At 65.1% G+C, this 23,246-nt stretch overlaps 5 protein-coding genes across 6 annotated transcripts; 3 read left to right on the top strand and 2 right to left on the bottom strand.

Moving 5' to 3' along the window:
• Positions 1-53: 53 nt before the first annotated feature.
• CHLRE_06g280700v5 (uncharacterized protein) lies at positions 54-3,649 on the top strand. Its single transcript, XM_043063255.1, has 10 exons — positions 54-318; positions 653-756; positions 945-967; positions 1,275-1,344; positions 1,461-1,534; positions 1,719-1,803; positions 1,980-2,221; positions 2,472-2,584; positions 2,881-2,987; positions 3,198-3,649. Exons 1-10 carry the CDS (start codon positions 240-242, stop codon positions 3,432-3,434), a joined length of 1,134 nt encoding a protein of 377 aa, XP_042923961.1. The 5' UTR covers positions 54-239; the 3' UTR covers positions 3,435-3,649.
• An 8-nt stretch (positions 3,650-3,657) lies between these two features.
• Positions 3,658-6,023, bottom strand: CHLRE_06g280650v5 (uncharacterized protein). The gene is made up of 7 exons (XM_001695263.2): positions 5,830-6,023; positions 5,679-5,755; positions 5,549-5,610; positions 5,242-5,382; positions 4,913-5,041; positions 4,676-4,775; positions 3,658-4,496 (listed from the first exon to the last, which is right to left on the bottom strand). The coding sequence occupies exons 1-7, from the start codon at positions 5,943-5,945 to the stop codon at positions 4,315-4,317; spliced, it is 807 nt and encodes a 268-aa protein (XP_001695315.1). The 5' UTR covers positions 5,946-6,023; the 3' UTR covers positions 3,658-4,314.
• Positions 6,024-6,133: 110 nt separating this feature from the next.
• Positions 6,134-10,239, top strand: CHLRE_06g280600v5 (uncharacterized protein). Its single transcript, XM_043063254.1, has 10 exons — positions 6,134-6,304; positions 6,402-6,493; positions 6,626-6,670; positions 6,751-6,899; positions 7,104-7,269; positions 7,425-7,544; positions 7,757-8,053; positions 8,254-8,418; positions 8,578-9,340; positions 9,589-10,239. Exons 1-10 carry the CDS (start codon positions 6,169-6,171, stop codon positions 9,696-9,698), a joined length of 2,043 nt encoding a protein of 680 aa, XP_042923960.1. The 5' UTR covers positions 6,134-6,168; the 3' UTR covers positions 9,699-10,239.
• A 1-nt stretch (position 10,240) lies between these two features.
• Positions 10,241-12,563, bottom strand: CHLRE_06g280550v5 (uncharacterized protein). The gene is made up of 5 exons (XM_001695261.2): positions 12,392-12,563; positions 11,983-12,327; positions 11,616-11,754; positions 11,224-11,351; positions 10,241-10,985 (listed from the first exon to the last, which is right to left on the bottom strand). The coding sequence occupies exons 1-5, from the start codon at positions 12,407-12,409 to the stop codon at positions 10,437-10,439; spliced, it is 1,179 nt and encodes a 392-aa protein (XP_001695313.2). The 5' UTR covers positions 12,410-12,563; the 3' UTR covers positions 10,241-10,436.
• Positions 12,564-12,663: 100 nt separating this feature from the next.
• CHLRE_06g280500v5 (uncharacterized protein) lies at positions 12,664-23,233 on the top strand. Of its 2 annotated transcripts, XM_043063252.1 has the most exons (15): positions 12,664-13,033; positions 13,230-13,279; positions 13,372-13,423; positions 13,513-13,628; positions 13,758-13,829; positions 14,425-14,605; positions 15,738-15,932; positions 16,129-16,335; positions 16,517-16,666; positions 16,834-16,978; positions 17,275-17,547; positions 17,727-18,164; positions 18,342-21,164; positions 21,282-21,658; positions 21,868-23,233. In XM_043063252.1, the coding sequence occupies exons 1-15, from the start codon at positions 12,897-12,899 to the stop codon at positions 22,763-22,765; spliced, it is 6,114 nt and encodes a 2,037-aa protein (XP_042923959.1). In that variant the 5' UTR covers positions 12,664-12,896; the 3' UTR covers positions 22,766-23,233. The 2 variants fall into 2 exon arrangements, with proteins under 2 accessions (XP_042923959.1, XP_042923958.1); XM_043063253.1 differs by lacking the exon at positions 13,758-13,829.
• Positions 23,234-23,246: the final 13 nt, after the last annotated feature.

The following is a 23,246-nucleotide window of genomic DNA, read 5'->3' as shown; positions in this document are numbered from 1 at the left end:
GTGCGTTCCCATGATCACGAGCGAGTCAAAGCTTTGGCGCTGAAGTCCACAATTGTATACACATCGTCACCTGAAAGGTTACTTTGAGAAGTTCAGGCACCGTTCTGCAGCAGCGACTACACAAAGTTACGATTTAGAAGCTTGCTCCACGCGAAGAAGGTTCATGTCACAGAAGCTTGGCCATTCACTCAATGTAGAAACAACTTTAAATTAGCATATAGAAGGAGCTCTCGCGGAAAATGGAGCACATCTTCGGCAAGGGCGCTGCGCAGGGCGGTAAAGGCCCCAAGCCCCCACCGGCGCGTGGCGCTGTTGCAGGTATGTATATTTTTTGGTGGCCAGAGAAGCTGCAGAGCGAGCGAGCGACCAACACCGGGCCTGCTGCTGAGTGCACACAGCAGTTCCACAGCAGCGTGTCCACCACCCCACGCCGTCACCCGTTGCCGTCCAGCATGACGCGCACATTCGGCGCCGAAGCCGTCTGAGTAATGTGTTGCTGGATACCGGGGGCATAGCTGTCGTTCTGTAGGAGACGTGCACGCGTTTGCGGGGGAGCATCCGCAGTTCCGCACTGGACCCGCCCACCCTGTGCTTTCCTCCCGCGTATCAGACCCCCGCCGCCCCTTGCCGTTTGCCCTGTGCTGCCCTGCAGGCGTCAAGGCGGACTATGAGCGGCTCAAGCAGACGGGGGACTATGACCCCAAGAACCCCAACGGGGTGGGCATGGCGTGGACCCACAACTTCCTGAACCAGAAGGTCAGAGACAGGCACATGCGCGATTGGGGTTCTTGCCCGGATGTTGAGCGGTTTGCACGGGCAACAGATGCAGCCGTGGCGAACGAGCCGCAGGGTTTGTTGTACAGGGTACCAGCTGTAATCCTAACCTTGGATTGTACTCTGTGCTGACACGATTCTGGCCCCATGCGTGCGTCCCGCGCCTGCAGCCCTGGCACCCCATGAGCTTCAGGTGAGTGAGAGGGGCCCGTGCCGTACGATGCAGTTCTAGGCGCGGGGAGCCCCGTATGGGCTGGGATGGCATGCCAGTGTGCTGGCCTGGAAGGGAGGCGGCCCTGATGGCAGAGGTGGTTGCCCAGCGGGCACCTGCGGGCACCGCTGCCGGCCACGATGCGGGACGCGGCAGCTGGTCTGGCGGACCGGTTTGCTGGGGTTGCTGGCAACGGTGCTGTGCGGGTGGCAACGGCGAGGCTAATGCGGCGAGGCTGGTGCGGCTCTAGCTGCTGACCTCTGCGTTGGCACGTGCATGGACTGCGCAGGAACCGCATGAAGGTGTGGGAGCACGAGCAGGACAAGGTGGAGGGCGACAAGATCAAGGAGAAGGCGCAGGTGGGACTGTTGGCAGCGTAGCGCGCAGTGCAGTGCAGTGCAGTGCAGTGCGGCTGATTCGGTCCGGGTGCGGCTTCGCACGGCCAACCACAAGAGCCTGTGTGCACCCGCTGCAGGCGGAGTTTGATGCGGAGCAGGAGTACCTCAAGACGCTGTCGTACCTCAGTGCGGACGAGCAGCGCCGGTACAGGTGGGCGGCGCCGGCGGGGCATATGGGCGGGTGGGCATCGCCGGCATCATGACGGCACGGAACCATTGCTGGTACTCCGTCCGTCTGCCGCTATCAGAGCACGTTGCGGGGCTGTAGGGTCAGCCGTGCTGCTGTCTTACCGTTGGCCCCGGCCGGCATGCGCTCACGCGCCCCATACCTGCAGGGAGGTGCAGAGCGTGTCGTTCATGTATCAGAAGCCGCCGGGGCTGGATGCGGCGCTGGCGCGTGATGCGGAAATGGAGAAGAAGGTAGGCACGAGGCAAATGGGGGCAAGATGTACACCGGCATGCCTGGATCAGGAGCCCAGCGGGATGCACACGGGATGCAATGTCAAGCACGTTAGCATCCATTACATTATTCGCAGTGACTTTGCCTAGCGATCGCTGTAACTGTTTTCGCACACCCGCACCTTTTTAATCGACAGAAAGTCGCACAGCAGGCTGCGTTGGAACCCGGGCCGTCGGCAGCTACTGCAGGCGCCGCAGGCGCCGCGGGGGCAGGGGACGCCGGCGCTGCCGCGGCCGCAGCCGCCCCTGCCGCTACTGCTGCCGGGGCTGGTTCGGGTCCGGACCCGGCGCCGTCACGAGCCGCTATGGTGGACCGCCTGCGTGAGGACCCCTTTGCGGCCATGCTGGCTGCCAAGACTGCGCTGCAGAACAACCCCAAGTGAGGCACGTGTGTGCGGACAGGCGGCAGCGGCAGCAGCCTTGTGGCCATATTGCGGGATGCCGGGCTCCCCGGGGTTAGCAGCCCTGGTGCATGAGGGCACCGCATCGGCTTGCCGGCCTGCCGCTGTCGTTGACCTCGGCTTGCCCACGTCCTACTCACGGCCGCTGGCGACCCCTGCGCTCTCCCTGTCCCGCGCATCCTCCCAGTCTTCCCTGTCATCCCTCCGTGTGTCCTCCGCGCTCCGCAGGTTCGCGCTGGCCCAGCCTCGAGACGTGGGTGTGTTCGGCGGCATTCGGCCGGACGCACACAACCAGCAGCTGCTCACGGAGGACCCAGTGGAGATAGACGCGGCGGCGCAGGGTGGGTGGGGGCCTGGGTGGTAGCCGGTTCCCAGCCCGGGTCAACGTAGGCGCCATACCCGGAAGCAGCCCTCTGGGTGGAGGAAGCGCGCTGGCCATCGCGCGCCTGTGCGGCTGACAGTGTTGGCACGTGGCGTGCGTGCGTTGCGGTGGCAAATGCCATAGTATTTCGCAGGGGCCTGTTGCATCACAGCCTGCGCCACAACTCGTCGCATTCAACCCCCTGAGCCTCGGGCAATTTGGTTGGGGCATCGACCACTCCCACCCATCCGCACGCACGCGCACCCGCGCCCACAGACGGCTCGGCGGAGTTGGAGTTCCTGCTGGGGCTGCCGCCGGACCAGCAGCTCAAGGCGCTGAGGCGCATCGCCAAGAAGCGCAAGAAGGAGGAGGAGGAACGCAAGGTGCGTGGCCGCGGGGGCGGGGGCGACGCGGGCTGAGGGGAGGGGAGGGGGCGGCCGCAGCGGCCCTAAGCGGTGTTGCCCGATGCACAGTACATGCTGCTATGGTCCTGGCTGCGAGCCCCACCAGCGTCTGCCACGCCTGCACTGCATCGGATGTGCCTCCTCGTACGTCACGGCCAACGCGTATCCCCAACCCCCGTGTGCGCACAGCTGCGGGAGGCGGAGGCAGTGCTGCGCGCCGCCGGCTACGACCTCACAGCCATGGAGGCCGGAGGCGGCGGAGGCGGAGGAGGCGGAGGAGGCGGCTCCAAGAGCAGCAAGCACAAAAAGAAGCGGTCAAAATCCAAGGGACACAAACATAAAGAGGAGGAGAAGTCGCGGAAATCCAAGAAGCGGCGGCGCGCTTCTGACTCCGGCTCTGACTCGTCTGACTCTGACTCGCGCTGAGATGTGGCGCTGCGTGAAGCTAGATTGGCTTTGACGCAATGACTCACGTGTGTTATAAAACCGGGGAAGGATCCAAAGGCTGGGATTGACGACCGGGTCATCACCGGGACGGAGCTGACAGTGACAGTGAGCCAGCCGTTTGGAGCTGAGTTGCTTAGGCAGTTGTGTGCGAGAAGCTGATGCGGCTGAGCGCCCAGAAGGGACGCGGTAGAGGTTGTAAGAACATCCGTCTCGTGTTGACACATCTGTGAAACCTGTTGCGTCCCAAGGCTTCGCTCTTCTTCCCGCCATTAGTCCAACACCAATACCGCTACACCATGCGATTCATGCCGCAGCCCAAAACTCCCGCGCGCGCTGCGGGAAGTGTCCAGTAGTAGTCCCCATGCTCAGAAGGCCTCGTTCAGTCCGTCAGTCATCTACAAGGTCACCATCGAGTCAACGTGCCTTCCGCACGTGTCGCGGCAGCACAGTCCTCCCAGGACGGGCGTTGCAGTGCATACGGCTATAAAAGCTATAAATGACTCTACCAACCTCGCAACCAACCCAATCCGCCCGCTCCCCTTTCTACAACTCCAACGGCTCTTCGCCACCTCCAGTCGCCAGGATGCGGCGGAGCAGTCAGGCCGCCTCTGCCTGGATGCAGACTGCCGCAGGGCCGCCAGACACCCCCTTCACCAGCGACCGCTACTGCCGGCGGGTAGTCATCCATCCCGGGACCATAGCAAGAGCCCGCATTCCAAATTGCCACAGGAACCGCCGCAGCCGCGGCGGCCGCCGTTGTCCTCATAGCTGCTCCTGCGGCAACGCAGGTCCTGAGCAACCCCTGCTGCTGCTCGTGCTCGTGCGTTGCAACCGCCAGGCAGCCAAATCGCCGTGCTGTTTACTTGAGAGAGTTGTAGAACAGGATGAGGATGGTGCCAATCACCAGCAGCACGGGGATGGCGCTCACGCCGTACAGCACGCCGTACCCGACCCAGCCCGGCAGCATGTCCGTCAGGTTCTGCGGCTTCTCGCCCTCGCGCAGGTTGTCCCCCATGACGTACGGCTTCACCACCGTGTCACCTGCGCGCGGGGTAATGCGAGGTGGCGGCACGGTTGGGTCCGGATGCGGGCATTGCTTGCAGCCGCAAATGCAACAACAGGACGAGTTGCGGGCCAACAAACGGTGTTGTACTTTGGAGAGCAGCGACGCGTGGCGGGGATCATACCGGGATCCGGCACAGCCCCCATGCACTACTCACCTCCCATCAGGGACGCGTAGTCCGAGGCGCTCGGCTTGGCGGGTGCCGCAGGGGCGGCAGCGACAGTGCCCTTCGGCGCAGCCGGCGCCTCCGTGGCCACCTGTGTGTAGCCGGTTTAGGACACAGTCATGACACCGTAGGGGCTCATGGACGTACAGACGGTTGCATCAAGCCCAGCACCCAAGGCCCCGCCTCCCTGCTGCTTCACGTAGCCTCGCCCGCGGCCTCCTTCCTTACCTCCAGGAAGGGCCAGCCCAGCATCTCGTCGTGCAGGCACTTGAGCGCAATGCGGTCGTTGGGCACGCGGCCCTCGCCCACCTCAATCAGCGCCTGCGCCATCTCATCGCGAGACACGCCGCGCTCGTCCTGTGTACACCAGGCGATGTGGGTTGAGGCAGAGATGGCAGAGATCTGAGTAAGGCTGTGGGTGATGGAGTGTGCAGGGTGCGGGGGGTGTGCAGTTCCCCTGGCCGCCGGCTCCCGAGCGCGTAGCCTTGCTCCAGGCGCCGGCCCCGCCCATCCGATGTCCCACCCTCCCCTTGGCAAGCCCACGCCACATCACGCACCTCAATATCCTGCGCGCGGCGCTCGCGGGCGCGCGGGTCCTCAATGGACACAATCAGCTTCACCTCGTTGAAGGACATGTCACGAGTGCGCTTCAGCGTCTTCAGCACCTCAAAAATGTCCGCGCAATAGCGCTGGGCCATCTGCAAGCCCATCCGCACACATGCCATGTATCAGCGCTATACATTCGGCCATCTTTCTCCATCTGGGTTCGGGTGCGCAGGGCTGTACTTGCTGCCGCGTGGCAGCCAACCCGCGTGGCACGCTACTGCCACGCATCACCCCTCGCCCAACCCCTGCTCGCCGCACCTCTTCGCTCACGACGTCGCCACCAATAATCGTGGCGAGGTCCTTGGGGCGCACGAACGCGGCTGCAAAACCAAGAAAGTCAGCAATGCTTTAGAGTACACCGTGGTCGCGGCGCGGGTGATGGACCCACCTCCCGACTCAATCTCCGCCTGCCGCTTCATGAACTGCTCCACCTGGACCTCCAGGTCAACCTCCTCGCTCGTCGCCCTGCATACGAAGTCCTTGCTATCATTTGCGAGCGGATCCTGGCAAGGCGAGCGTGTGCATGGTAAGCCCCGCACCTGACTGGGCGAGGAAGCGGCCGACGCGCCCCCGCGAAAGCGCGACGGCATACCCGTGCCGACTTGCACTGAGGCGCAAGGGCCGGGCGGCTAAGAGCTCGGAGCTGCGCGCTCATTTTGTGAAATCCTCGCACAGACGCTGCAACGAGGAAAGATGGAAGAGTGCAGCTAGTAGAGTGCCTCCACCACTATACTGCAGCAGACACCGATTGGAGTGGGAGGCCCTTCCCGGTTGAACGCGATGAAGCGTGCATGTGTGAATTGATTAACTGTCGCGAAGCCCCTTCATATTCTAATAATAAATCTAACACATTCAATCTATTGGATATCACTTACAAAATGGCCTTGCGGAGGAGTCGCATTTCCGCAGCGGCCCGCTGGGTCAGCGTGATGGTTGCGTGCCTCGCAGCGCGGTCACTGGCGCAGGGGCCGGACTTTGCAGCAACTCCAGGCGAGCTCGTCGTCGCCAACCAAGGTGCGGGCCAACTGGCACAAAAGGAGGCCCGTCGACGCAGGACGACATGACCCGATGCTGACAGCGTGAGCCCGCTGGACTTCCTGTCGTGTCGCAGGCGCCTACACCCAACTGGAGGAAATGGCAAAGCGCGAGAGCTTTCTGCAAGCATTGTTCGGCACGGACTGCTATTCGCAGGCGCTGCTCACGGTGAGGGGGCCGGCGTGGCGGTTGGGAGAGGAACGGGCGCGGACGCACGGGGCACCTCTTCTCTGCCGCGCCACTCCTCACCCGCGTTGGCCCGTCCAAACATCGAACGGCCCCACGCATTCCTTTCTGCAGATCGGCCGCGAGTGCAACCGTATGACCACCGATGACAAGTACAAGGTGCGTCAAAAGGTGTTGGCACCCGCTCCATCCCCTTTCCCCACCCAACAGTCTCTCCCTACCCTGGCCCGCACTCGCAGCTGGCACACGCCATGAACCTGTGCTTCCTGCGCGCCAACGGGCACTCTGGCTACAAATGCAGCCGGGCCATGAGCGCGCGTCAGTGCAGCGAGAACCTGGATGAGCGAGCCTTCTCCAGCTATAACCAGTTCTTCTCAAACATACACAGGTGGGTGTTCTGTATGTCCCGAAGACCCTCACACACCTCTTATACCTCCGAGGTCCCATACTGATTACCAGATGCCTGGCAGCGCTCACGAATGTGTCAGGTGCTTGTATTGGGGGCAAAAGTGAGACGCAAACGTCTGAGACTGCTGTGTGTGCTCGCTTACCATACCGTACATGGCCTGTCCACATCTTCCCTTCCTTGCAGCCTTTGCCTGCACGTGTCAAACCGCAACTTCGAGCGCCACACGGCGCAGCTGCTCAACAACCTGGCGGGCGGCGCCAACGCCACACTGGCGGTGCTGGGGCAGATGGAGGGCGGGCTGCGGTCGCAGACCCAGACGCAGCAGGCGCTCCACAAGTCCCTTGAGCAGGTGTGGCCAGGGGCGCGAGTGCGCCAGCCAGCTACAGGCCTGCGTGGCGCGCGAGCGCTCCCGTGTTTATGCGCGCGTAGCGTACCTGCCGCACGAGTGCCGCCTGCCTACCTGCTGGCCTCTCTGCTGATCCCGCAACCCTCCGTGCCCCGCAGATCCGCACGGAGCAGCAGGGGCTGTCGGCGGGCCTGGCTGAGGGGCTGGGGCAGCTGGGCGCGCTGCAGCAGGCGGCGGCGGGGCTGGGGCAGCAGATGAGCCGCAGCCTGGAGCTGGAGGTGAGCAAGGGGCGGACCTGGGGGGGAATGGGGGTTGAAGACACTAGCTCACACTAACCCAATACAAAAGAGGGGAATGGGGCGGTTGTGCCTTTGTGGGACTGAGGAGGACCAGGCTGAGAAGCACCCACACAGATGTGCTGCAGGTGCTGCGTTGATACCGCGTTCCTGCACCTTGTAACTGGATGAAGCCGCGTGGCGTACACCCGCAGGAGGAGCTAGCCCTGCGGCAGGGCGGCCTGCTGACCCAGCTTGACTCGCTGGAGGCCGCGGGGCAGCGCCACGCGGCGGCGGCGGAGGCCGCCTGGTCAGCGCTGGCGGCTCAGGCGGCGGCGCTGGAGTCGCGGCACGCCGACTACGCCGCGCTGACTGAGGCGCTGGCGGCCAGCAGCAGCCAGCTGCTGCGCAACAGCGACCAGCTGGCGGGCGCCATCGAGGGCGTGGCGGTGATGCATCAGCACACGCGCAGCCTGCTGAGGGGCATGGTGGGGGCGCGCTGGACGCTGCAGGTGGGTGGGCGGATGGGTGGGCTGGTGCGAGGGTGCAGCGGCAGGTGGGTGGGCGGATGGGTGGGCTGGTGCGTGGGTGCAGCGGCTGCCGCTGCCCGTGTCAGACGGCGGCGCCTTCCACTGGCAACGTATCAGACTGTTCGATGCGTAATGTGCAAGTAACATCTGTGCTTTCACTCCTTTGCTGCGCCGGAGCGCAGGACGTTGCTGTGTATGTGGTGGCGGGTGGACTGGGCGCGCTGGTCACCAGCCCGCTGGGGTTGCAGGCCGCCCGCCCGGCACTGCTGGCGCTGGCTGCGGGCGTGTTCGCGGCGGAGCACCTGGCGCGTGTTCACCTGCACGCCTGGCTCAACGACCACACGCAGGTGAGGGCGCGACGGCACGGTCGGCGCCCTGCAGGCCGACGCTACTTTGCATGCAGGGGCTAGCATTCCGCGCCGCATGCGCAAATGGGTTATGGAAGCACAAGGCGGGAGAGCCGACACGCCAATGACCCCTGTGTGTGTGATGTCCGTGCGGTCCAGGTGGTGCCGGCGCTGGTGCGGGCGCTTGTCACGTCTGACACGGCGGTGTGGGCGCTGCGCTCACTGGGCGCCGCCGCGGCGCTGCTGCTGGTGCTGCGCCAGGCGCTGCGCCGCCACCGGCTGCAGCAGCAGGACCGGCAGGCACTGGCGGCGCTGCAGCAGCAGATGGCGGCGGTGGCGGCGCTGCAGGCCAGCATGGCGGCGCAGCAGGACCTCATCATGTGCACAGTCAACAGCCTGGCGGCGGCGGCCGGGTGCTCCGGCGCGGCACACGCGACACATGCGGCGTATGTAGCGGCGGCAGCGGCCAAGGCCTACCGCCCTGACACAAACTTGCCGGCGGAAGGTGGCAGTTGGCTGAACGCCCCCGTGCTGCAGCAGTTGTGGGCAGCGCGCCACGACGTTGCAGCTGCGCCGCAGACGGCGTCACGCCTGCACCTGCTACCGTTGCCGGCGTGCGGTCCCCACCCTGAAACACCCAAGTCTGCGCCCAGCGGCGCAGCACAACCGCCGGCCGCCACGATGCGCCACGCCGCAGCGGGGGTGCACACAGGGCAACCTGCCACTGCAGCGGCGGCTGGCGCAGCGGCGGCATTGCATGATGGGGTGCACGCGACCAGCGCCTTGCTTCCCGCACATAGCGGGGCCGCTGCGACCGCGGCGGTAACGGAGGCAAGGCAGTTGCCGGAGGTGGCCGGAGCAACCACCACGTCCCGGCGGGGTGGCGGCGCGAAGCGGCGGCGGGAGCTGGAGCAGCTGCAAGGTAATGGTGTTGCTTCCTGGCACAACAGGCGGGCACGTCGCTGCTCTCTTTGAGCAACAGTTAGACCACCCTGCCCCATCGCACCCCTCACCGTCCCATCGCACCCCGCACCGTCCCGATGCAATCTTTATTAGCAGCACCTCAGGCGGCATCTGTCGCGTGCAAATTGCATTCCTGGATGCGGCGCTGCGCTGCCGTGCAGCGTATAAAGCTCTGCGCCACAACACCTGTTCACCTCCCTAACGCAGGCGCCACCGGCGATGAAGCTCAAGTGCTTACCGCTCCGGACGGCGGCCGAGTGACGCGGGCGCGCCGCGGCAGCAACACCACCAGCGTCACCAGCGGCCCCACACGCTGAGCTGGCTGAGGCCGCTGAGCGTGACATGGCTAATGCGTGCATGTGTCATGGACTGTGTCTGCCTATCGGGAAGGAAGAGGGGTTGCTGCAATAATACGACTATTACCTAACGCAGCATATGCATACCGGTAGCCAAAAGGCACAAGGCAGCGTGTCCGTCAAATGCTGCCAATAAGTCTTGTGTACGACAAATGGAGCGTTTCGAGTTGCCAATGTCAAAGCAGGGGGGGTCAATGTATCTCAACGCTGGAATAAGCGTGTGCGTGTGTAGGACATGCAATTGCCAGTGTTGCTCAGCATGTAGGTCCATGGCGCGGTTGCAGTTGGTGATGTAAGGAACGCGCGCAGGATGCTGCCCTACGTGTGCATGTGTGTGTGGAGACTTGCATTGCATCCTAGATAGAGAAGGCTGGATAGCCGTGGCGGTGAGTGGCTTAGGTGTCCTGGGCAACGGGCAATGCCAGGCTGCGGCGCTGGCACATGTGCATCAAGGCTCCGATGCGGCCTGGAGGATGGCCTGTCTTGTGGAGGGGCTTGACGGACCTCCCGTGGCGTTACACCGTCTGTCGATGTCCCAATGGCCTACGTTATATGCGCTCATTGCCACGCCATCAGCCCAGGTGCCATGTCAACCATCCTCATCAGCGTGATCCAGCCGCCATGCCCAGCAGGCCCGCAGCCAGCCATTCCTGCCACCAGCAGAGGTTTATCAGCACACCCCAGCCATCCCGGCGGCCATCACCGGCGATCTTTCCCCCGCTCCCGCTCCCGGCTGCGGCTCCGGTCCCTGCCGCGGTCCCAGTCCCGGTCCCGGCTACCCCGGCCGCCGTCGTCCACTCGCCCCCGGTCGCGATCCCGGTCACGCCGTGGCGACCTCGAGCGAGACCTGTCGGCACCGGCACCGCTGCTGCCGCCACGTCGTCGGTCATCTGGCCGCTCGCCACGGCCGTACCCGTCACCGCCTGCACGCTCCCGGTCCCGATCGCGGTCGAGCTCACGGCTGTCTCTCCCGTCCCGTTCATGCCTCCGTCGGTGGTCTGCACCACCCCTGCCGTTGGAGGGCCCAGGCCCTTCATCGCCGCCGCCGCCGCCACGAGGAGGCGGCCGCGGCGGGCCAAACGATGGCCCTGCGGAGCCGCTACGCGCCCGCTCCCGCCCGCCATCTCCGTCGCGCTCCCGCTCGCGATCTTTGGGTGGCCGCGGTGGCCCCATGGGACCTGGCGGCGCGGTGCCGCGTCCGCTGACCCCGGGCTCCTCCTTAATCTTGGGCTCCACTCCTTTTGTCCCCTGTAGGCGAGCATGCGAGCAAGCCTGTCAACTTGATATGATACCGGTATGCAGCTGCTCGTGACCTGCACGCTATCCCTCCATACCGTACTACAGAAAGGCGCCCACGCCTCCCCCCCTTCCACAACGCCGCGCATGCAAGACTCATGCCATGCATCTAGCCCGGTAAGCCATCGACATCAGTTACCCTGCCCTCCATCCTACTTCAGGCGCTCCTGCTCCTATCACCCGCACGCACCTTCTTGCTCTGCTCCAGCTGCCGCGCCTCCTCCAGCAGCGCGAAGATAGAGCCAGAGCCCATCCACGGCGCGTCGGCGGGCGCGGCACCGCGGCCGCCCGAGGCGGGTGGCGGGCTGCGCCCGCGGCCTGCATACAACGCAAAGGCAGCACGCAAGCAAGGATGAGGGCAAACGTCCATGACCATATGGTCTCAACCCCAATCGCTGTTTGGCTTTTCAACCTACTTGTGGACTGCCACCCGCGTGTCCAAGCCCCCACCAGCAAAAGCGCATTAGCCATATGATCGTGACGCTACGGCGCACGACGCCCACATCCTGCCACATGACCTGCACTTTGCTGCCTAAGCTCTAGCACCCAAGCTGCAGCACCTGTCCTTTCATAACTTCCCACCTGGACCGTTGTTTGAGCGGCCCGCTTGCGCGTCCCGGCCGCCTGCAGCCTCCTCCCTGCGCCGCCCCCCCTCCTCCGCCTCCTCAGGCCGCGCGCCCTCCTCGTCATCTTCCACGGCATTCGGGTCCTCGCCTTCCAGCTGGAGGGGAGACAGACCAGAGCAGAAGACGGCTTCGTCAAGAAGGCGACATAAAGAGGGACGACCGCATACGAAGGAATCACTCGAGCTCGAGGTAACTGTGCGCAGCATGCCAAACGCCCCCTTGCCCCAGCTGCCAGGCGTGCCGCCCCAGCTGCCAGGCGTGACAAGCCCCGCCCGCCTGTACTCTCACCCCCCGCCAGCCGCACGGGCGTCACTCTCGCGCACCTCTGCCTTTCGCTTCTTGTAGTTGTCCACGTGCTCCACACGGATGGTGCGGCCCGCCACCTTGGCGCCGTTGAAGTTGTCTGTCGCCAGCACTGTGCTGCGTTGGTCCTCGTATGCCACAAACGCGAACCCCTTGGATTTCCCCGAGTCCTTATCCCGAATCAAGTTAAGGTCCACCACCTCGCCAAACTGAGCAAACACGGCGAGCAGGTCGCCCTCGGTCAAGTCGTAGTCAAGGCCTCCGGCAAAAATGTATGCGCTGTGCTTATACTTGGCGTGCCATGATGCGGAATCCTGCGTGCCCGTTTCTATTTCCCGCTTGGTGGCCTTCTGGATGTTTTTAATCTGCAGGCAGCAGGGGCTTGAAGGTAAGCATTTGATCACATAGCATTATTTACAAGCTATCCACCTGTGTTAGGGGATTCATGGCTCCTCTGCGCCCACTGGCGCTGATTTCTAGTTTCGTTCAAGCAGCCCTCGCAGCCCTGGAGGCAACCGGAAACCTAAGTATTCATGGTTGTGCTAATACATTGCGTAGTTAGTGTGCTGAGCAAATCCGCCTATCCAGCCTTGTTCAACGCAATGGGGTCCGGGATGGGGGCAAGTTCCTGTCTATTAAATAGCCCAAGCGCGCCTCTTGGGCACATAAATTCATTGCATAAGTCTGCTGCATAATAATATAACATTTGCCCCAGCTTGGTGCCTCGCTGCGTGAACGCAGCTGCTGAAACGGGGTCTAAACCTTGTCCGCTTCATAACACGCCACGACGGCCACTCTAGAGCGCCCGGCTTGCCCACCGTTGCCGCCCGCCGCTACCTAAGCGGCGTTGGCGGCGCGGTGGGAGGGTCGAGACGCGTTTGCCCGCGTTGTGCCTCGCGGGCCATCGCCGACTGTGCTGCCCTCGCGCGCAACCATGACGCAGCGGGTGTCTGCCTTGTTCTTTGACAAGGATGCGCGTTATCCGTGCGTGCTCGATCCCTGCAAGCCTCTGGAAGAACCGGCTCTCATAGCGGCTGTGACGGGCTCTGAGCTCAAAGTCTACTGCTACTGGTAGATAGCGTCGCGCGGGGGAGCACTCCATGCCTGCTTGCTTGCTTGTTTCCAAGTGACCCTAGGACTGTCGTGGTGGTGTATGTGCTTCGCGGCATGGCGCATTCTCTGGTCTGATACTGAGAGGCCGGAGTCTTAGACGTCATACTAGCTAGGCCAACTTACCAGAGAGACCTAATCCCCCTTCTGATCGTAGGGAGAGCAAAAAGGTATCAACGTTGCTTGCCCTACACATCAGCAGTGGAGGTGAGTGTGGCCTTCCGAGTGCTCGGCGCTGGGCGCCCCTGTTAGCCAACGCTCCGGCCTAATGTCAGGCATGGCCCTTTACAATGATGCAGGGCAATCTCCGGACCTGCGGTTGCTGCCTTTTGAGCGGGCTCAAGACCCGAGGTAAATGCGGCATGGCAGCATTCTCGGCTTGCTGCACCGCCACATCACCGCCCAAGTGGATAACCATCTCCTATAACATGGTCTTGCAGCTCTTACAATGACTTCGAGGCGGAGCACGCGGGCTGCTTGGAGGGTCGAAAGGCCATCGTGGTCAAGCTCAGCGAGACCCGCGAGCTCTTGCTCGCCCCAGTCTTCTCTGTTAAAGGTGAATATGCCTTTTTGGCTTTGTCAGTGGGTCTCAGTGCATCTATCTAGGAGACATTGTGTACTTGCATGCGTACTGTTGCTTGCTGCGTTGAGGCATCCTGCTTCGTGCCCGAGCATCCTCGCGCAGGGATCCTCATGACCTACCTGAGTGTGCCCAACGCCCAAGCTCTGCCGTTCGCCACGTCTCATGCATACATCTGTGTTTGATCCACTCCCGTGCACTTTCCTACTACGATTGACAATGAAAGCAGAATGGGAAATGCCACACGCGTAAAGCTTGGGGAGCACATTTGGGGGTGTCAGCGAGGTAGAGGGCGCGCTGCGCAAAGCAGGGAGGAAAGAAGCGAGATCACCCGCCTAACACAAACCTGACGCCAAGATCTTAGTTAAGGGGGGGATTGATATGGTATGGTCACGTGACCTGAACGTATGTACGCGTATATCCGGGCATTAACCCCCAGAAGGTCATTTGCAGAAGAAGCGCCGAACCGTATCTCGGTTGATGTAGTCATGCTTTGCAGACAGTTTGGCCGTGCCTAAGGTGTAGAAGAGGTTGCCTGCGCTTGCAGTGCCCAGGGTGCTGGCCGTTGCTCAATGCATGCCCGACACAACCACCCACAAGCTGCCGCGGCACGTTGCGCTCTGGCACTGGAGGTAGTCACCGTCACGTACCCCATGCATACGGACCTGGTAGACTACCTAAGCCCTGAGCCCCAGTCCCTGCCACAACTGCCCGCTGCCGCGCCGACACCCCAAACGCGCCCCCTTCCTCCGCCGCGCACGCCTCCGCACAGATGACGGGACCAAGATCCCCGTGTTCTGGGGTTACATGCTGTACTTTGGTGTGGCGTCCGCGGTGTCGTCGATGCTTGACAACAGCCGCATGGCGGTGGTCCTGGATCTGGATGAGACGCTACTGGTGGCCAACTCGGGGTCCACGCTGGAGTCCAAGATTGAGGTGGCCAAGAAGAACAGGTGCGGGGCCCAGGCGGCGCCCACGCCCGCGGCCTTCGGTCCAAGCCCCTGGCAGGCTCGTGCCGCAGGGATGGCGGGTTCGGCGCCGTGGCTTACATGGCTTTTTTGAAAGCAGCGAATCTAGCTGCGGCAGCAGCATATCCAGCCAGGGACACACAAATGCGGATCAGGCCGAACACAAAATGCTCAATGGGTGCAAGGGGTGGTTGCCAAAGTGGCCTGGGTCAAGGTCAGCCAGCAAGGCAGGGGAGGGCAAGCTTTTGAGGGCTACACGACGGACCTTCAGCTGTCTAGGTAAACATAAAACGCTGCGACAAAGCGTGCCGACTACCACACCAGAGCCACCTTGGCGAAGCCGAGTCCCCTTGTCTCCAGTGGCGTAAGGAAAGGGCTTTGACCTAACAGAGAAATGTTAGCTAGTGTAAATGCAAATGCACGACGCCGTCGAGTGTTCCAACAGTCTTGGCAGCGTAGCGGTGGGACTTCGAAATAGTACTCATGATCTCTACCGGGCTCAAGGTGCTAGTGCCTCTCGTCGTCTGCACACCACGCAAGCTGGAGGGAGTGCAGGCATGCATCAGAGTGCACTTACGTAAGCGCTGGCGCAATGCAACGGTATCTAACGTACAAACCGTGCATTCGTAGTCCTGTCTTTCCTCCCGGTCGCCACCATCATTTGGCTAGGCTAATCATACCTGGAACCCATGCATCTGCCTGCTGTGTTTGCTCTCCCTAATGCTTCTTGATGGTATGTTCTTTCTACTTATGTGTCGTGTACCGTGCACCTTGCACACGTAGTTGGCACGACTTCACATAAGGCTCTCAGGCCCCACTCGCCCCGCTCTTTGGCCCCCTTGTGTGTTGCATTGCTTATTAGAAACGAAAGCGCCACACTTCCACACTTCCTGGACCCACGCCACATACATCGCTGCTGGGCCGCATATGAACACTGGCCTTAAACGCATTCGCAGTAAGCACAGCCGTCAGCTCTAGCCACACCCACAAGCTCTCTGCATATGCACCCTGCATGCCAGCAACGTCCCGCGCCGTCTATAACAACACCTGCTAGCTCCGCCCCACCCAGCAACAACAACACTCCGCCACCACAACCCATGTCTTACCGAAACCTCAGGCGGCTCAAGGCTGCGGAGCTGCGTGAGCTGCTGGCGGGCGGCGTCACTGCGGACAGCGAGGAGGCCGCGCGGCTTCGCGGCGCCGAGGCGGCGGCCGCCCGCGAGGAGGAGCTGCTGACCGGCGACCTGGAGCTGCTACGGCAGTTCGCGGCCAGCGGCAGCGTCACCTACAACGGCACTGTCTACAAGGCCAAGTGAGAGCGCATGAGCCCGTAGCCGCATGTCCGCAGCTCCTGTCGTGCCACTGAACTGAACACCTCAACCTCAACACCACTTGCACCGGGCCTGCACCCGTCCAGCCGCATCCCACAACACCCTCAGCACCTTCAGCACCCGAGCACCCATTAGATGCGCGCCCTCTGCACCGCTCCGCCCGCCTCCACACCGCAGGGGCGAGACGGTGACTCTGGAGGACGGCACTGTCGTCAAGCGGCCGGTCATCCGACTGGAGACGCCGCACCCGGTGCTGCTGACGCGCATCCGCCCGGAGGCGCGCGAGACGTCCATGATCCTGCGGCCGCGCCCCTACTGGGAGGAGCTGCGCGGCGTGCTGGCAGGCGACTCCGAGCTGGGGCCAGACGGGCGGCCCAAGCTGCGGTGAGGCGGTTGCGGGTTTCCGTACGGTATGGCGGGGAGCGTGCCGACACTGGCCGATGGGTGGATGTCCGTACGAGTGCGTGCTGAAGGAGGCTTGGATGCCATGGAGGTATTGACACTACCGCCATGCTAACCTCTCCCTCCCCTGGCGCCCGCCCGCCCGCCTCGCCCATGCTGCTAGGTTTGACGTGTACGTGTGCACTGCGGCTGAGCGGCAGTACGCGCTGGAGGTGTGGCGGCTGCTGGACACCCGCGGCACCATCATCCCGCCCGAGCAGCGCCGCGGCCGCATCATCAACGTGTCGGGCGGCCGCAAGAAGCAGCTGCTCAAGTACGAGGCCTCGCACCGGGTTTTGCAAGGGCTGTGGGCTGTGCGGCCTGGGCTGTGGGCTGCGGGCTGTGGCCGGAGGCCGCTGCACGTTCCTCTCTCAGGCGCGCCGTGCCGCCCTTACCTTATCCTGTTGAGCAATCCAGGACTTCCTGGGCGACCACCCGCAGGTCGCTTGGCGTGGCTGAGCTGGCGGGCAGCCCGCGGTTGGAGTTCCCGGAGCTTATGGACGACCTGCCGCCGGTGCCGCTGGCGGTGGTGCTGGACGACCGCCTGGACGTGTGGGAGGCCGCCTCGCAGAGCTGCGTGCTGCAGGTGGGTGTGCGTTTGTGCCGCATGCGTGTGTACGCGTTGGTATATATATGTGTGTGTGTACATGTGTCGCGGCGTGCATGGGTGTCGGGAAAACGAAATCTGCGTGCGTGCATGTGTGTCTGCGTGTGCACGTGCATGTGTACAGCGGCGAGTGTGTGACCGTGCAATGTGTGCATTTTAGTGCATGCCCGTTGCTTGCCCCTGCCCCCACACATAACCCTGCCCGGCCCTTCGCCCCTTCATTCACCAACCCTCCTGCTCCCATCGCTTCGCTCTGTCTCCCGCACTCCCCGCAGGTGGTGCCCTGGTACTGGTACCGCGACGAGGCGGCGCGGCTGGTGTCCGGCCCCAACACGCCCGCGGACCGCCTCGCGCTGGCGTCCGAGAACGAGATCAAGCGCATGCGCGACGCCATCATGACGCTGCGCGCCGAGCTGTTCTACGACATCAACGAGCGGCTTAGGCACATCGCGGAGCGCCTGGTCAGCTTGGGCGCGCCGGAGGCGGAGCAGCAGCGGGACTGCGGCGCGCTGCTGCCCGGGCTTAAGACCGTGGCTGGCGTGCTCACGGTGAGCGCTGGGGCGACGGGTTGGGGGCACCGACGTCGGGTAGGGAGGGGTTGCAGGAGTCAGGGCGGTGGGGTCAAGGTTCCCAATTTGCCGCCAGCATGGGAGCATTGGCTGCGCTGACTTATGAGGCCAGGTGCTGAGCAGTCCCTGGCTTTGTGGTCACACTGGCCGCTTCGCAGGCCGCCACGCAGCGCGTGTACCAGATGCCCACACTCGCCTCCATCGCGGCCCAGTACCGCCTGGCCAGCGCCACGCCGCCACCCGAGCAGCCGCCGCTGCAGCAGCAACAGCAGCTGCCGCCATCACAGCAGCAACAGCCGCAGCAGGAGCTCCCACAGGCCGCTGCGCAGGGCTTGAATGGCCCCAGCGCCACGGCCCTCGGTGTGCCGCCGGCTGCACCGATGGCGGCCGCGGGCGGCCCGCTAGGGCACAACCCGGGCGCACCAGCACCCGGCGACCCCGGTCCCGGGGGTGCAATGGCTGGCCTGCCGCCGGGCAATGGCGTTGCGCCGGGCCCGGGCGTGCCACCGCTGCAGGCAGCGGCTGGACAGCCGTCCGGCACGGCGTCTGTGCCTCCGCCTGTGTCTCTCAAGCCTATCGACCCGCGAGCCAAGCGGGTGCGTGCACACGCTTCCTCAGACATCTTGACACAACCACCTGCGAATGCAGATGCGCACATGCGGCACACCGTACAAATACATGCATTGGATTGCCTGAACTGCTGTGTCTGGCCTCCCGCTGACACTTCCGCTGCTGTTTACGTTTGTGTATGTTGTGTGTTTTGTCACGCGCAGGCCGCCCAGGCCGCAGCTGCGGCGGCCGGTCACAATCATCGGTCCGGCTCCGCGCCGCCGCGGATACCCGGTGTCCCGGGTGCCCCCGGCGCCCCCGGCGCCCCAGCAGGGCTCCCTAACGGCGCTCCCGCGCTGCAGCAGCAGCTACACCCACCACCCCAGCAACAGCAGCAGCAGCAGCAGCAGCCGGGCAGTGACCTGGGCGCGGCGCCGCTGCAGCAGTTTGGGGCCATGTACGCGCTGCCTGGCGCGCAGCCGCCGCAGCCGCCACCGGCGGAGCCGCCGCGGCGGCGCAACGTGCCTGGCGGCTTCGACTCCAGCAAGTGGAGCATAGAGGCGCTGGATGAGCCGCAGCAGCCGCAGCAGGTGCCGGAAGCGCAGCAGCCGTTGCGGCAGGATGCGACAGCGGGTGTCGTGGCGGGTCAGGAACAGCAAGGGCTGGGGGGTCGGGACGGGCCTGCAGGGACGACGCCTTTGGCGCCGCAAGGGCCAGGCGGCGCTGCCCTGCCAGCTGCGCCCAGTGGTAATGGCCCCGCCCCCCAGCCTTCGAGTGCCCCTGCGCCCGCGCCAACTCCCGCGCCTCCCACGGGGCCTCCACCAGCGCAGCCGCCTTCGACGTCTGGCCCTACCCCTGGCAACGGCGGTGGTGGCGGCGGCGTAAAGAGCGATGGGCTGGTGCAGGCTCTTATTAGCCAGATCAGTACCTTCCCACCGGATGTTCGTGCCCAGATTGAAATCGCGCTCAATGAGGGGCCGGCCGGGGTGCAGAAACTGGTGGCGCTGTTTTCACAGCGCAGCCAGCAGCAGCAACAGCAGCAGCAGCAGCAGCAGGCCCAGCAGGCGCAGCAGGCCCAGCAGGCGCAGCAGGCCCAGCCTCAACCGGCGCCCAAGCCCCAGCCCCCGCCGGGGCCGCCACCGCCGGCGCAGCAGCTGCAACCTCCGCAGCAGGCTGACAAGGCCAGCACGCCGCCACAGCAGCCCGGCATGCCCGGTCCGCCACCGGGTCCCCCGCCGGCGCGTGCTCCCACGCCACCACCTCAGGGCGGGCCGCCCGGCGAGGAGCAGCAGCCACCGCACAAGCGGGGGCGATGGGAGCCGCAGGACCAGCAGCAGGGCCCGCCCCTGGGTCCGGGCCACGGTATGCCAGGGCTGCCGGGGCCACAGCCGCCGGGGCCCGTGCTGCAGGGCCAGACGATGCAGGTTGTGATGCTGCCTGATGGGCGGGTTGTGTTGCAGCCGGGGCCGCCCATGCAGCCACTGATGGGACCGGGGCCAGGGCAAGGGCCGGGGCCCGGAGGGCCGCCACCGCCCCGGCCGCCGCCTGGAGGGCCGTTCCAGGGTCAGTCGCAGCCGATGCTGGGGCCGCCAGGCCCCGAGAGCGTGGGTCCGGGCATGCAGGGGCAGCCGCCTCACCAACACCAGGGCTACATGTCCGGGCCAGGGGGGCCGCTGGGGCCGCCGCCGGGCGACATGCGCCCCAACGGGGGCATGCCGCAGCAGGGGCAGCCGCCGCCCGGCATGCCTCCACCTGGCCCACCAGGTATGATGGGGCCAATGGGTGCACCCATGGGCGGGCCGATGGCTGGCGGGCCGCCGCCGCCTGGCCACCAGCATTACCAAGGGATGGGGCCGCAGCTGCCGCAGGGCCCGCCGCCGCAGGGGCCGCAGCCGCAGGGGCCGCAGCCGCCGCAGGGCCCGCCGCCGCAGGGGCCGCAGCCGCCGCAGGGCCCGCCGCCGCAGGGGCCGCAGCCGCCCCAGGGCCCGCCGCCGCAGGGGCCGCAGCCGCCCCAGGGCCCGCCGCCGCAGGGGCCGCAGCCGCCACAGGGGCCGCCGCCGCAGGGGCCGCAGCCGCCACAGGGGCCGCCGCCTCACGGGCCGCAGCCGCCACAGGGGCCGCCGCCTCAGCAGATAGGTGGGATGCCGCCGCAACACATGTCTGGGCCGCCGGGGCCGCAGGGCATGATGATGATGGTGCAGGGGCCGGGCGGCGGCCCGATGCAGCTGTTGCCAATGCAGCAGCACATGGCCATGCACATGCAGGGCCCGCCGCCCATGCACATGCAGCAGCAAATTCCCCAAGGGGGGATGATGGGCATGCCGCCACCGGCACAGCAGCCGGGCTTCGGCGGCATGCCGCCACACCAGCAGCAGCATCAACAGCAACAGCAGCAGCAGCATCAACAACAGCAGCAGCAGCAACCCACCATGTACGGCGCCGGGCCCCAGCCGCCACCATACATGCAGCCCATGCAGCAGGGGATGCAGCTCGGAATGCAGGGTCCGCCCCCCATGATGCAGCTGCAGCAACCGCCAGGCATGATGCCTGGCGGACCTGGCATGCCCCCCATGCAACAGCAACAGCAGCAGCAGCAGCCACACACCCTGGCCGGCTCTAAACGGCCGGCGTCACCTGTCGACGCGGGTGCCGGCCCCAGCGCAGCGGCGGGCTCCGGCTTCAACGAGCCGCCAGCCAAGGCCGCGCGCCGGGATGACCGCAGCCGGGGCCAGGCCGCGGATAGCGCCTCCGGTGTGCCGCCCTGGCGCATCCAGGCGAATCCAGTGCCGGCCAAGCCGCCGCCTGGACCGCCTGCGGCGCCAGCTGCATCCGGTGAGGGTGATGCTGCGGCTGCGGCAGCTGCTGCTGCGGCTGGCGCGGCGGCGGCGAAGCAACAGCAGCAGCTCTTGCTGGAGAACCCCGTCACTAAGCTGAACGAGCTGGCGCAGCGCAACCGGGTCAAGATGGAGATCGCGCCGCCGCCGGGCTCCAAGGACGGCGGCCGCACGCCGCACGGCTGGGCCATGGCGGTGATCTATGATGGCAAGGTGAGGGGTTCCATGCTTCTGGGCGATTCTCAGGCGTGCTGTTGTGGACGCTGGACAGCTAGGCGTGGAATGTGGTACGCAGTTTCTAAATTGGCGTGACCTTGTGCCCCCCTGCAGGAAATTGGTCGCGGCGCGGACAAGACCAAGAAGGACGCCAAGCGACTCGCGGCCATCGAGGCGCTGCGCCACCTCGGCATCTACTCCGCCGCTGCAGCCGCCACCGCAGCCGGCAAGCAGCAGGCAGTTACCGACACAGCCGCTGCGCCGGTCTCCATCGGGCCCGCGCCGCGGCCGGAGCCTGCCCCCGGCGCCGCAGCCCCCGCCGATCCGCTGCTGAGTATGAGTGTGGCAGCGGCCGCTGCGGCCACGGTGGCGGCCGGCCCCAACGGCCCCAACCTGCCGTGTGAGGTGAACCTTCACCGCGTCAACTTGCTGTACGGCGCCGCCAACGTGCTCTACGTATTCCGGCGCGAGGAGGGCCAACATCCCAACAAGTGAGCGGGGAGCCGGCTGGCTGCAAGGGGGGCAGGAAGCAGGGAAGGGGAGCAGGACAGGGGGCCTTCAGAACTAGATTACGCCCACGAGCGAGAGGGCCGTACGTGGCGCAGCTTTTTCCACATGTGCGTCCAGGGCAAGCGCAGCCCCCATCCCTGCTAATTGCGCCTGTGTGGTTTCCGACTCCTGTCGTCCGATTTGCTTGCAGGCTGGTGGAGATGGAGATGACGCGGACGGCTGGCGGCGAGGGCACCGCACCCACGCACCGGTGCCTGGGCTACGGCAAGAACAAGTACCACGCTCGCCTGGACGCCGCCGCACGCTTCCTCAACCTCATGGGCGAGCAGCCCGTGCCGGAGCAGGCCGCCAGCGCTGCCGCGCTGCAGAAGGAACGCGGCAGCGGCGGTGGAGGCGACCGACAGCACCACCGCTCCAACCACGAAGACGGTAGCGACAGCGACGGCGGAGGCGGAGGCCGCCGCCGCGACCGCGACCGCCACGGGCATGGGCACGGGCACGGGAAGCACGGGCGCGGCAAGCGCGGGCGGCACGGCTCACGCAGCCCGCTGCGCGACGGCGACTCGGACGGCGGCGGCGGCTCGGATGACGATGACGACGACTACGACGTGCTGGCTGGCAGCGCCTTCCTCATGGCCACACACGGCGCGCGGCCCGCCGCCACCAGCGCCAAGCGCATCGCGGCCATGGCCGAGGACCAGGGCGCCAGCCGCGCGCACGTGGTGGCGGACTTCATGGCGCAGATCGCGGAGGAGCTGGACCCGGAGGGGAAGGCGGGGGCCGGCGGCGCGGGGGCAGGCGGCGCCGGCGGCGCCAAGCGGCCGATGACGGTGGCGGAGCTGAAGGCGCTCAAGGCGGGCAAGCCCCTGGGTGGCGGTGCTGCTGCTGGTGGTGGTGGTGCTGCTGGTGGTGGTGGTGCTGCTGCTGGCGCTGCGGCTGCTGGTGGTAAAGGTGGGGGTGCGGGCGGCAAAGGCGGCGTAAAGCCAGCCGCGGGTGCGGGCAAGGCCAAGGCCAAGGCGGCGGCTGTCAAGGCGGAGTCGGATGACGAGGAGGAGGGCGAGCTGCCCAGCGACCAGGAGGCGTTGTGAGGGGGCGGTGATGGTGTGGAAGAGTGCATCTGGTTAGGTAAGTGCGGACATTTCGATGTTACTGGTGTGGGGCGAATTGCCTGCGCTCAATGGATGTTGCACATAGCGGTAAAGGTAGGAGACCACAGGAAGTTGAGAGACCAGACAAGCATCATAGTAGAGGAGCGCAGATGAGGGTCTTCGGACCGGTGCGAACTGCTATTGGGGGCCATTCAGTAATACGGTAGTAAGAGACAGTAGTGAGGATTCAGAACAGAGTGATTGGACAGATGCAGAAACATCAGTGGTTAGCTGGAGCGGACCGGCTAGTCCCACAATCGGTGTTGCGCAAGTGGCCAGACTGCATGTCCGGCGCGGTGGAGTGTGGAGGGTTCGCGGAGGCGGGCCTCCTGTGGCGGGGCTTCACAGTTACGGACGGCCCCTGTTCCCCTCGGGGAATCGGGGGCACTGTTGTAAATATCTGTATCGTTTGTGTCTTTCT

This window comes from Chlamydomonas reinhardtii, chromosome 6 (genome assembly GCF_000002595.2).
Source record: "Chlamydomonas reinhardtii strain CC-503 cw92 mt+ chromosome 6, whole genome shotgun sequence".
Classification (NCBI taxonomy): Eukaryota; Viridiplantae; Chlorophyta; class Chlorophyceae; order Chlamydomonadales; family Chlamydomonadaceae; genus Chlamydomonas; species Chlamydomonas reinhardtii.
Note: the sequence above shows the minus strand (reverse complement) of the source record. Positions and strands in the feature narration are given on the sequence as shown.